This window comes from Cnephaeus nilssonii (assembly GCF_951640355.1).
Source record: "Cnephaeus nilssonii genome assembly, chromosome: 2".
Taxonomy (NCBI): domain Eukaryota; kingdom Metazoa; phylum Chordata; class Mammalia; order Chiroptera; family Vespertilionidae; genus Cnephaeus; species Cnephaeus nilssonii.
In genome coordinates, this window is record NC_137073.1 from 62,211,163 (window position 1) to 62,225,371 (window position 14,209).

The following is a 14,209-nucleotide window of genomic DNA, read 5'->3' on the forward strand; positions in this document are numbered from 1 at the left end:
CCTTAGGACCTTGCCCTCTTCTACCTGTCTACCACAGTATCATCTTCATTATCTCCATTCCTCCAACCTTGATCATCACTAGTCTATTCTTCTCACTTGTACTCAAGTGACTTTTCTAAAATGTAAAATAGGTGGTGTCAGTCTCATGTCATAAACTCTTCAGTGAATCCTCATTGCTGATACAAAATCCAGACTCCCTAGAAAAGCATATTCTGGTATCCTGACTAGCTTCTGCTTATCTCTCTAGTTCACACAATGGAATGCATGGAGTGGATATGCGACTACCTGATTTTGAAACCTATTTAAGGAGTTCTGTCCTATTTTGAAAATTAGTGAGAAAAATGGCTTTCAAAGAGGAGATAATATATTCAAAGTATAAAAATGTCTGAGTATATTTAATTAGAAGGTGTTTTACTTGACAAGACAAATAGGAGAGAGGTCAAATTTAGAAAATGCAAAGGTACAAAAAGCAAGTTGTGAAATGAAAAGACAGGGACTGGCATTCAAAATGAAATTCTGTTCTACATATTATCTAAAAGATGCTATTGCTCCTAAACTTTAGAGAAAGAGAAATAGTACCACTTCAAACAATTCTATTTCTAAAATGGTCCCATTGTCGCTCTTAACTCCATGTGGGCAAATACAGCCTCCTGTTACTATAAATTTTTTATTAAACAGACTATCTACTAAAGATTTTATGTAGCAAATTCTTTCGCCTTACCTCAAGATTTATTGTTGAATTTGGGCCAATCTAGAAAAATGTTAATGTCAATTCTCCAAAGATAGTTGGAGACCAGGGAGTCTGGCCAAATTGTTCACATTTTGAAGTAATAATCAAATATTTTACACTTAAATTCTTATTTACAAGCTCTCTGTAGGCCTTTAAGAAAATACAAAATTAATTATAAATTTTCATTAATTGTTTAGTTTTTGTAAATCTCTTTAAAGAGTAAAAAGAGGAAACTTTATACTAAACATTTTTACATTAATGAAGCAAATGTGACAAAATATTGCCATTTATTGGATCCAAGTTGAGGAGGAAGAGATAAGTGGTATTCATTGTACTATTATTCTTTATACATTTATTTTTAACAAATTTTATAATGTGAGTTTTTAAAAAATTAAATGATAATGGTATTTCCATAACCTTCCCAAGTGTAAGCGTTGTTATATAGAGGCCTGTGACTCACCTACTGGCATAAATCCCAAGTGGATGGTATGGATGCATTGTCCATTCTAGCACAATACGAAAAAATCATTACCATGGAATACTACGTAAAAATAAAAACTGTCAATGGTCTCCATAGTTAATGCTTCCTGTATACACTGAAATAATTATTTTTATTTCCCTAGGGCCTTTCAGCATGACATAGATGATTCTGCTTCAGATTCCTTAAAACCACTTTTTAAGCAACCATTACATTGGCTTTCTTGCATATCGCATTTCCACCCTTCTTCACTCAGGTGAGAACCTCTAAATGCTATCCTAGTTATAATTCTATATTTTTAAACTTTAATGGAAACTTTTATCGACAGAGATAAATGCATCTTACAAAAAGAACTTACAAATTTTTATAATACACAGGTAAGTAAAGAGTATTGTTTATCTTTTTTTTTTTTTTAGCTCAAGTATCCAAGGTACAGGCCTCCCAGTTATTCTACTAACTTACAGCTTTACTGATATAGCAGGAAAATGTGATTTTTTGAAGTTTAATTCTATTATAGCTAATCTCCTAGTCATTTAAAAATTCATCCTTCTCCAACTAATTACCAAAAAAGACAATAAAACTGATTAATTCATGTAACTAACTCAGAGCCTTAGTAAAAGTAGAGGAGGAGTAATGTTTAAAATTATTGATAGGGTAACTCACTTTTATTATTTTATTAGCAGTATCCTACATAATAAAAAGGTAATATGCAAATTGCATCACTCCGCTACGCCCACGATTGGGCCGGCTGGAGGCGCGGGGGGGCGGGACTCAGGGTGGCCGATTGGTTGGCGGTAGGAGCGGGGGGCGGGGACTCGCGAGTCCCCGCCCCCCGCTCCTCCCGCTGGCCTAAATGGCCGGCGCTGCTTAGGCCGGCGCGGCGGCGGAAGGACCCATGGGGCCGGCGGAAGACGCTGGTGGCGGAACTAGGGGTGGCCGATTGCGTGGCTGCCGGCACCAGTTTTCCTCTGGCCACCCACCGATCGGAGCGCCTCCCGATCGGAGTTCCTCTCGGGGTGGCCGATAGTGCTGGCGGGAGGCCCTCCGATCGGCGGGTGGCCAGAGGAAAATGGCTGCTGGCGGAAAACTGGTGCCGGCAGCCAGGTGAAAGTCCATTGCACGAAACTTCGTGCAACGGGCTCCTAGTTTAAACATAAGTCATTTAAAGCATGAAATGTACTTCCAGAGTAATCTCATGACATTTTGTGGCATCATGTAGAAAATTAGTTTGATTCTTTGCTAAATATATCATTAGAAAGTATCTTTCCTAGGTATCTGTGAGTAACTATATTATGTGTCGCTAAAGGACATATTGTTAATCCCCATACATTCTTGATTCATCTAGGACTGTGGTTGGCAAACTGCGGCTTACGAGCCACATGCGGCTCTTTGGCCCCTTGAGTGTGGCTCTTCCACAAAATACCAAGGCCTGGGCGAGTCTATTTTAAAGAAGTGGTGTTAGAAGAAGTTTAAGTTTAAAAAATTTGGCTCTCAAAAGAAATTTCAATCGTTGTACTGTTGATATTTGGCTCTGTTGACTAACGAGTTTGCCAACCACTGATCTAGGAAATACACTATCAGTGATTTCATCATCTAAATTGACTTACTGTATCTTTCTCTTGAGGAACAAGAGTCCTACCCATAAATAGAGGATTGTGAGAATCTTATACACAAAGTCATTATGGACATAGCAGACATATATGATTTACCTGTTACATGCCTATCCTCATATAGCTAACAGGGACGCCAAAATCAATGAGACACAGACCTTACCTTCAAAGACCCCAATGTATTGTTGTTACTTCACTTAAATATAAAACTTTTTCAACATCTCTGATTAACTCCTTATGATTGATTCTTAGAAGTGGAATGCCCTCAGTACTCTGTCCACTTGAATATAAATACGAACTTATGTCATTGAGAATTAAGTAGCCAATATTTTAATATTCATTATTGGAAAAGTAACAAATTAAACAACTGGATCTTTTACAGTATCGGTTAAGCAAACAACCTGGTCATTTTGATGAATTCCCAGACTTCTAAACATGTTTGTTCTCCATGTTATTTTCACATTTGCTTTAATCCATTTGTATTATCTGCTTTTATCTTAATCTATAAGACTTCCACCTCTAGGCTTGCTCTGTGCAGTCCAGCTAGAGGCCTGGGAAGTCAGCATAGAAATGGGTTTTCTACCTTTCAAGTAGCTGCTTCTTATAATTAAGTTCTTTCTCTTTTCTATACCTAAAGCCAGCATAAATGTAGTAAGTAAGACCTTTCTTTTTGCTCTGTGTAGCAACCAATCTCCAGTATTATCCTAACAGAAAGATTAAAACATGGGGTGGCTAGTCAGACCATAGTAGAAATGTAATTTTTTTTTATGTAAAAAGGAAGTAGAAATGTAATTTGATACAAGCTTCTGGAGGACATTTTAGTAAGCTGTATCAAAAACCTTAGAAATATTTATGCCCCTTTATTCAGCAAGTCCATTTCCAGGAATCAATCCAATCATAAAGAATTAACCAGAACTGTTGACAAAACTATATTTGTAAGGATGTTCAAGGAAGCATTATTTGTGAACGAATAAAATGGAAATAAATATCCCGCACTATGGAATTAGATAAATCAATTATGAGATAGCCATACGATTGACTAATGTGGACTCATTAAAAAGATTGATTTAAAAAAATATTACATGACAAATCATTGTGATTTATAGTTAAGGGCAAACTGCAGGTTAGTAATTATGACATCATCAAATCTGTTCCAGTTTTTAAGAGTGAACTGAATAATAGACTTGCAACATGCTTCATGTATATTATCTCTCTCAAACCGCACATGGGTCTGTGAGGTAAGCACTCATGTGCTTCTTTGGTGGAGATTGAAGTAATAAGAAGAGAACAAAGCTGGGAGCAGACTCTGAAACTAGGTTTGTCCCCTTTCAAAGCCCAAGCTCCTGACAACTGCACATCCACCTTTCAAAGGGAGAGCAGTTCAAGGGGATGTTAACAGGTGTGCATGGAAAATCTAAGATTGTTAGTTTCCATTATGTACAGTCTTTTTTTATGGTTCAACTTTACAACATCTTCTAATAGCACCTTTTGCTTTGCCTACATTGAGTTTTCATAGCTGTAATTTTATGTATATTTGTATGATCATTTAAATTATATATGTATTCTTCTCTAAATTCCATAAAAATAGAGACTGGTTTTTGTTTACCATTCTGTCTCCATGGCCTACCATATAGAAATTGCCCAACAAATATTAGTTGAGGAATGAATGAATGAAGGAATAAATGTGTTCAAAGCAGTATTTTATTAGATACTAGAGGTCCAATGCACAAAATTCGTGCAAGGGTAGGCCTTTGCAGCCCCAGCTGCTGGGGCCATCGCAGCCCCACCCCCACCCGCACTCACCTTGGCCTGGTGCTGCCCGCATCCACTGCCATACACCCCCGGTTCCCTGGTTCTGCAGAGCCCCCTGATCAATCACCCATAGAGGCTGGCCTGGGACTCCCTCTTTGGGGCAATCACGAAGCCCCCCCCCCCCATCAACCACCCTCCCACCCCTCACCCCGGCCAGTGGCCAGGGCCTCCCTCTGTGGGGCAATCAGGGGGCGATGGCGGCCCCCCAACCAATTGCATCGCACCCCCCTTGTCTGGCCTGGCACCAGTGCGTGCCATAGTGTGGTCATCCGGGCGGTCGTTCTGCTGTTTGGCTGTTTGGTCAATTTGCATATTATGCTTTTATTATAGATTACCATATTAATTGGTACATTTAGCTATTTTCACACATTTTATCTGAGTGGTAAAGCTCAGTCATGGGAAGCATGGTCTTATTGAGGAGGTGGCTTCTAGTATCCTGAAGAGAGAACATCTGGGAGGAGGATGAAAACAGAGCTTTGCTCTCCCAGCTGCTGCTGACAGCTGTTCCCCAGGACTGAGGAAGAGAGCTTAGAGAGCTTACAGTCTGATGAGGTGCCAAGCTTTGACATGGAGCCAACAGGCAGGGGAGAAGTAATGAGAGCTTTTTAACACCAAACCTCTTAAGTGGCTGTTCCTGACTGTGGATGGACAAGCAGCTGGATCTTTGAAAGATTTTCAGAGAGAAAGTCACGTGCTTATAGAGCAGTTATTAAAAGAAGTGAATATGTCAAATGAACTAGGTACTGAATGCACCTGGATATCCTAAGGTTTATATGTATTCATATCTTTTTTCTATTATGGTTTAGAGGTTTTATGTAAATAAGGACACAACAAAGGAACCAGCAATGAGATAATAGAAGACAACTATAGGTTTTCCCGTGAAACAGATGTGGTTTGTAGATGCATAGTTTTGTAGTCTTGGAAAGTGAGTTAACCTCTGTGAGTTTTAGTTTTCGTGTACTATATGAAACTTTATATTTTGGTGAGGAAGTTGAAACATAAATACAATACACTCTTGCTGATCTATTTGAAAACAGCAAGCGATATCATCATGTACTTCTTGCATCTTGAAACATCTTATTTCTTTAACTTCTGAGATACTCTCATGGCAGAGTCGTGAGGATTAAGTGAACTAATGTGCCTACATGGCACTCATCACATAGGTACTTACTAAACAATCAATCAGTATATTGTTTTAGTGAAGAGCTGTATGTTTCAGGAAGTTGCAGATTTTACCAATTATCTAAACATGTCTAAAGGACCCACTACAAGTGTGATAAAGTGTAAAAAATATTGAACTGCTTTCTCATGGGCTCTCTGCACTTATCCCAAGTGTGATGCCAGGAGAGATCTTTTATATATATATATATATATATATATATATATATATATATATATATATATATATGTATATATATATATGTATATATATATATATGAAATACTTATATATATATTATATATATATGAATACATGTATATATATGAATACATATACATATATATATATATATATATATATATATATATATATATGTGTGTGTATTATTGATTTCAGAGAGGAAGGGAGAGGTGGAAACATCAATGATGAGAGGGAATCATTGATGGGCTGCCTCCTGCACATCCCCCAGCGGGGATCAAGCCCAAAACCCAGGCATGTGCCCTTGACGGGAATCAAACCCAGGACCCTTCAGTCTGCAGGCTGATGCTCTAGCCACTAAGCCAAACCAGCTAGGGCAAGGAGAGATCTTTCTTGATCTTTCTGTAACAGGCTATTAATTACCAGTAGATGGGGACCAATAATAGTTAAAAACTCTAGCCAAATAACTGCTCCTCACAAGGAGAGGCTGAGGTATTCATTAGTGTCCAGGGTCTCAGATGCTAGATTACCCTTCAGACAGAGTTCAAAACTGATACCTGAAATGTAATATTATTTTTAAAATTAAAATTGGATTTTTAGAAATAGGATATGCTAACTTGTATTACATTAAAGTATGGAGCTAGGGCTTTGACTTTTAAGTACTAATATCTTTGGGTGATTTGGGGAAAACGGGGTCATCTCAAGTGAAAAAGGTTAATTTGCTAAAACCAGGAAATACCCTAGGTCTCATAAGTTGAATGCCTACCCTCTAAGTTGTACACCAGATAGTGTAGATACAACCAACTCTGAAAAAAATGAGACTCTTTGAGTGTCAGTCTACCTTATTAAACAAAGTTATTTAAAATCAAGTCAGTATAAACCTTCAAGCGATTTTCTGTTTAATTTCTGTTTATTGAGTCATCTTTAATTATAAAGCTCAGAGAGACTTGGCTATACCCATTATAGAGATTAAAATATATTCAAACATTTCCAATGCTATAACCACATATAATTTACACAATCTTGGATAAAATATTTTGGGTTCCCCCCCCCCCCCCATTAACTTTTTTCTTGGGTACGAAAGCTATTTTCTTGAAAAAAGATGACAAGTTTGCTTTAGAGATCTGTCTTTACTTATTTCCCTAGAAAGATTCTAAAGAATTAGTTTTGGAAAGCCAAGAGTAGTAATAGTAATTCCGGGGCTTCTCCTCCGCTTTTATTTTCCCACTTTAGGGCTTTTACTCTTAGTTTATCTTTAGTTATGCCCTTGCCTTTGTTCTCTGAATCATGTAACTCATGGTCTCTGGTATAAATTTGGCCCAGTAATCCCTGACAGGAACCATCTGGTTGAAATCAGTCCCTAGATACCTTGAATAATATGTCTCCAATTTGGGAATAAGCCTTGAGACCACAAACTTGATTTTGGGTCAAAAGCATGGTATCTTCAATCAGAAGATGAAATAGAGCCAAACATCCTCAATGCTGGAAAATACAACTGACCCATCAAATAACAACCAGGTTGAATGGACAGAAACCTGGAGTAGTGGAATGAGCATAGGTTTTAAAGTCAGAAAGACCTGGGTTCAAAGTCCAGCAGCCACATTTATTAGCTAAATGAACTTGAACTCGTTTCTCAAAAATCCTGAAACAAGGATTAAGTAAGATGAATACTAAGTGTCTCCACTCATGTGGATTTCCCCAAGAAACGGACACTGACACACGGATTTAAGAGACAGTAATTTATCTTCTAAGTGGAGAAAACACTGGAAGGGGAGTGAGTAAATGAGACAAAGGGAGAGAGGAAAGGAAGATTAATATAATCAAGCCAACTACCAAGGAGTAACCAGAACTTAAACCTTCTGGGGAAATTCTTGAAACCAGTGGGAAATTCACATCTCAGAGTCATCCCACCAAAGGAGCAAGGATGCTGAGATACTTATACAGCAATTTTCATGTTTTTGGTTGAGAGTTTCCCTGGGGTGTTAATTTGCTGGTTCTTCCAGCCTGTTTTCCTGGAAGGTAGAGAAATACAGGTTCTTATAGTCAGAAGTCAGGCCAGTGTCTGTAGTAGTCAAGGCAAGAGAATGTGGGGAAATTGACCTCTGCTTTGGTCACCCCCTTGCACCATGGAAATCCACCCATTCCCCATGTTGAGTTCACTCAGTCCTATCATTGATTCTTCTCAGTGATGGCTGGTCAAAATTTCTTTTAAAAAATTATTACGGTAGAGTTAGTGGGACAAGCTAGAGTATCCCCTGCTGCAATAATTTCAGGATTTGAAGGTGATATTCATTATTACAATCCTCTACCTCTTATTCCAACTTCTCTTTACCATCGGCTAATTTGTGTTGTTGCCCAGTGGAGTCACTGAGACCTTACCTATCAGAATATAGTTACTTCAGTCACCTATTTATGGTGATTACCAGTCATGAAAGCAAAAGGGAGAATCCCTTGAATTACAGACATACTCCTTCCTAATCACCTTATGATAGCTTGTCATGATAATTGGGGTTAATCTAGCTTCTCATGATAATTAAGGTTAATCACCCTTGCCACTATAGTAACTTTTTTCTTTGCCCCATAGACTGCTGGCATGGGAAGCCAACAATGCCTAAATGGCAACTATAACTTAAGTGTAGTGGAATCATTAATGTTCCCCTGATAGAGGACCACCACAGAACCAGGACCTCCACTCCTGCAATACCCACAGGGCTTACACACATTCCCCAAGTGGATCAGCAGGAGCACTGGTGAGAGTTGCCCCTTCTACTTTCACCTTTTGGCTCCCTGGCAGTTTATCTATTGGGAACATAATATCACATAATGACTTATGGTTCAAAGTAAATATCAAATCCAGAAGCAGAGTGCCCTAATACCACAGGATGCCATCCCCAAGCTGTGCATTTCAGAGTGCATTCCAAGGTTCTACTAGTTTGGCAGCTTCTGTGTGATATATATATATATATGGTAGGATCAATGAATCCCATGGTCATGTGATCTGAGCAGTAAGGCTTCTCATCTTGCAGTGAGAACTCAGGCTAATGTGCATTAATAGAACTAAGATTTTTAAGACCTTTCTAATGCAGTATGAATACATATTTTTAAATTGCAGAAATTACAAGTAAAGTAAACACACCTGAAGACAGCTAAGATTTTCCTTGATGCTTCTATAAAAGTAATTTGTTAGTTTCATAAACCAATAATGATTGAATCTCATTATTATATCACTGCTTACTACCTGGATTTGAAAAATTCTTTAGGTCAATTCATTCCCTAGAAATGTTGCACTTATTAGAGTATAAGTCTAATATAACCCAGCCATAAATTCATCCTGTCTCCCAATACAAGATTTATACATTTCAGTGGATTTATACATTTTTGTCCTCTTCTTTGTATTATAGTAAAATTCAGCATGTACACATTTGATACATATATAAATATATATAAAATTCCTCTTTCTGTCATTTTTTTGTGAGGCTAATCTCACTTTCACAGCTCCACCAGCTCAAAGGATGAGGGAACATATGCTTCTCCATATGCCCAACACAGACTCCTCAATGCATTTATTACTCAGAGCTTGGAGATTGAGGAATCTTTGTAATATTTTATTTTTTCTCATAGTGAGTCATTTTACTGTACATTTCAAAATCTGTGATAAGTTGAAAGATCCCAGAATTAAGGTACTTTTCAACAAACAGCTTCCCATCTGCCAAATGAGAGGTTTTATTTATAACCAGGTATTCAAATACAGTGGAATGAAATTACACTCAAATTATTTTGCTTTATTACATGTTTAAAGGGCTGAGCATAAACACAAACCCCTCTAATCTGTTCTTCACACTGCAGTCAGATCAGGAAACTCATCTGCCTTAAACTCTTCAGTGGATCCCAAATGCCCACAAATGAGGCCCTCTATGATCTGGCTCCAATCTCTGTCTTCAGATTGTCTCTCAAAGACCCCCTCCCCCTTTCTACACTTCATTAAACTGGATCTTTCAATTCATTAAATGTATTCTTAAGTCAGCACTCAACTCAAATAAAATGTGTAGGAAATGTTCAAAAACGAAGTCCATTTTAATACATCACTTACAACCAACTAGTTGCTTTACATCTACTGAACCCCAAGCAAGTTTCCAGAAGTTAGCACTTGGGATTTAGTAGAGAAATAGGGACAGTGATTGTAAGGATCTGCTTCCGTGTTTCTGTCTGAAGGACTCTCCTAGTGGATTCTTCCCTTGGTACCATATTTGAACTATTGCAAGAGGCAGACCCATTGGGGAACACCCAGGTAATTCAGAGCACCAGAACTGGAGGACTTGGTTCCTCTGCATCAGAGTTAAGTAAATAACTCTCCGCTGCTCTCTTCCCCGCCCACCCAGAGCAGGAGTTTCCATAGCTAGCATTGCCCCACCAATTGTCCAAGGAGTTTCCTGGTTTCCAGTCGTGTTTACCGAATCTCACATGGGACGTCTGAGTTGGCCCAAAGTTCAGATGCAGGCTGAAGGATTTTTCGCATCATAAGGTTGTGTAATGATCCAAATGCCAAGCCAAGCCAAAGAGTAGGTGCTCTGAAACTTCCTCATTTTTATCTTTGGATCCTCTCACTGTCGCTTAAACCAGCTTTTTGGCAAAGCATCAAAAAAAGTTGCTTTGCCATTTATGAGCCTTCTTTTCAATCAGCTAGGTTCACTAGTAGATTTGGAGCTAGAAAACAAATTCTTGTGTCCTCACAAGACTTGAATCTGATAGAGAGAAAAGTTTTACTTGATTAAATAATAAAGAGTTAAAATGTGTATATTTGTCATAAGTGCTATAATTCACAGTGAGATAGACCACTGTGGAGAGAAATGTTTAGTGAAGACTTTACAGAGAAAGCAACATTTCTGCTGTAGATTGAAAGATGGGTAGAGTTAAGTAAAGGATTATTGCAGGGCTGGCAGCCACAGTGGACCCGAATGGGCACAAAGGCTCAGAGTCAGGAAAGGTGATGCCAGGTGGGTCTATCTTTACAAACTTGCACCAGAAAGCACCTCTTATCACAGTGGTTCTCAAATCTTAGCATACATCAGAATCTCCTGCAGAGGGTTGGTTAAAGCACACATTTCTGGAACCCATCTCCAGAATTCAGATGGGACGAGGCCTGGGAATTTGCATTTTTACAGTTTCACAGGTAATGCTCACACTGCTGGTCCAGTTCCCAGGCACGAAAACTAATGGTTTAGACTATGTTGATAACTGGATGGTTCACCATTCACCACTCTGCAAATTTCATGTTGAAATGATCCCATAAATTGTTTCTCTTAGCAATACCCTTTGTTCTGTCTTTTTTCCACTGTGAAGTTAGGTCCTTTCACTCACATGCTCACATTGCCCAATCACACCTTTTCTTCCCAATGCCACCCTATTCCCACAGTCCTTATGGCTGCAACCAGATTGAGTTTGATCATTTCCTGCCTTTTTGTTGTTGTGGTTGTAAGCTGATTTTAGATGTTGTGACCTTTAGCCAATCTAAACTTTAAGATTTTAGAAGGAAAACATGAATTATGTTATCAGTTTTCAGTTTCTACTTTACTTTCTTATCTCCTGCAGATCCATTAATAAATGAACGTGGTGATATGGTAGGCCTGACTTTGATTTTCTGTCCAACACTGATGATAATTTCCCAAATAGAAGCTTATTTGCCTTGGAATTATTTCTCTTTGATGAAACAATTACCCAAGTTGGTAGCAGTGTGATTGTTAGAGTGGTTCTGATAATTGCATGCTGATTTAAGTCTTTACATATTAAATAATTAGATTATGGTTGACCCTTGACAGAAACTTTGAATTCCTTTAGTTTTATCAGCAATCGTTGTACACGACAAATTACAAAGCAGTCAAAACCCATGGGAACTTCTTGCCATGAATAATGAAAGGAGTTAATAGCACCTAGTAGGCACTCATATAGTTGGTATATGAACAAATAAATGCATTCTAAATAAATGCACAAATGATTTTTATTTGCTTCATGAAACTAAAACAGATATAATTCTGTGGAATATAGGCATGGTGATTTTGTATCAGTTTTAAATTTGGCAGGCTACCAAATGTTAATTTGCTTTTAGCTAGTTGAGATTAAATGTATTCCTTCCCTGAGCAACCCTAAAGTAAGCAAGCATGAAAGCATTTTCCGAGTAATCTTGGAGGAATTGACATTTAAGGGAGTTAGCATTACATCTGTACTTTAAGGCTATTAATTTCATAGATAAATTAACTTCATTACTCCATCTTTATCTTGCATTTGAAAGGACTCCATCAGCTGGACAACTGACAACTGAGGGTCAATTGAAACTGCTGTTCGCCCAGCCAGGTTGTAATTGGAACCTGCTTCTGGAAACTCTACTGCATCAGGATGGGTTTTTGCTGAAAATCTTGCTGAAGAGCTCAAGTGAGTATTTGTAATTATGAAAATGTCCTCAAAAAACCCAGTCATTGTTTGAGTTGAATGAAAATGTTTTTCATACTTGAATGTTGGCAGAGGGATGTAAACCAATTGCACTGTATCAAAAGTCAGTGGGGTTAGCAGCAGGCAAAATATTGAATTGCTTTATCAACCTCTGGAAAGATTTTTTTTCAGGGACTCTAAATGAGAGAAAACAATATTTTTATATAATACTATTCTGTCATAACTACCATTATATAGAAGTATATAAATGCATCAATATCTGGGGTTTAAAATGCCTAAGTAAATTATAGAACACAGTTATATGTTCAAAACAGAAGTATCAATGAGACCTAAGAGAGAGAGAGAGAGAGAGAGAGAGAGAGAGAGAGAGAGAGAAATTACATTAGAACCACACTAGAAATTTCAGTGGCTTTGAAGAGTGCTTATCTATATATAAAAAGAACCAGGGTCGTAACATCCATAACAACTGGAGGCTTGACCGTTCGCCAGGCTGTGCGCGCAGCAGGTGAACGGGCTGAACTGCTGACCTCTTGGAGAGAGAGGCGGGGCTGATCAGCAATGGCAGCAGCTGCTGGCGAGGCCAGGAGAGAGAAGCAGGGTGATCAGACCCAGCTTCTATCTCCCTCACCCACAGCCAAGCCTCTCTCTCTCTCCCAGAGGTCAGCAGTTCAGCTGCTCACCAGCAGCCTTGGGCAGCTGCTGATCAGCCCCGCCTCTATGATCAGGTCCCGAGATAGGCCTGGAGATGCTGACTGGCATAGAAACCGACCAATCAGAACCAAATCTGGGTGAATTGCAAGGAGCCAATGACTGCCTAGGAGGTGGAGTTTTTGATGCTGACTGGCATAGAAACTGACCAATCAGAACCAAATCTGGGTGAATTGTGAGGAGCCAATGGCTGCTTAGGAGGCGGAGCTTTTGACTGGCATAGAAACCGACCAATCAGAACCAAATCTGGGTGAATTACAAGGAGCCAATGGCTGCCAAAGAGGCGGAGCTTTTGACATTGACTGGCATAGAAACTGACCAATCAGAACCAAATCTGGGTGAACTGCGAAGGCAGAACCTAAGGTGGGGGCTGAGGAGGGTTTTTAAGGGCAACAGCTATTTTGTGTAAGGTGTAAGAAAGCAGTTCAATTTTTAATGACCAGTTTGGCAGTACAGTGCATATGGCTGGCTATCAGTCCAGATATAGGCATTATGTATTTTTGTCTGCCAAGAGCATCTCCTCCTGCTGAAAAAGGCTCCCCCCCCCCCCCCGCCCATTTAAGCAATCCTATCCTATATAATCTATCTATACTAATAAAAGGGTTATATGCTAATTAGACCGGGTCAACCAGCCATCTTGCAGACATCCGACGTCCTTACAGACAAAGCCATGGTAGTGGCAGCCGAGGCAGAGGCAGTTAGGGGTGATCAGGCTGGCAGGGTAGGGCAGTTGGGGGCAACCAGGCCGGCAGGGGAGGGCAATTAGGGGCAATCTTGCAGGCAGGCAGAGGCAGTTAGGGGCGATCAGGCAGGCAGGCAGGCAGAAAGGTTAGGGGTGATCAGGCAGGCAGGGGACAAGGTAGGGGCGATCAGGCTGGCAGGGGGGCAAGTTAGGGGTGATCAAGCCAGCAGGCAGAGGGGCTAGGGGCGATCAGGCAGGCAGGCAGGTGAGTGGTTAGGAGCCAGTCGTCCCTGATTGCAAGAGGGATGTCCCAGATTGGAGAGGGTGCAGGCCAGGCTGAGGAACCCCCTCCATGAACGAATTTCGTGCACCCAGCCTCTAGTGT

The 14,209-nt window shown here is 39.5% G+C and overlaps 1 protein-coding gene across 10 annotated transcripts in view; it reads left to right on the forward strand.

Annotated features, from left to right (window-relative positions):
- The window catches only part of KIAA0825, a 366,280-nt gene that overhangs the window by 125,388 nt on the left and 226,683 nt on the right, over positions 1-14,209 (forward strand). For 9 of the 10 annotated variants that reach the window (XM_079798899.1, XM_079798896.1, XM_079798903.1 and 6 more), the window contains 2 exons: positions 1,354-1,464; positions 12,277-12,416. In XM_079798899.1, the coding sequence (XP_079655025.1) occupies positions 1,354-1,464; positions 12,277-12,416 (251 nt within the window). The remainder of the gene's footprint in view (positions 1-1,353; positions 1,465-12,276; positions 12,417-14,209) is intronic. The other variant, XM_079798902.1, reaches the window with a different exon arrangement.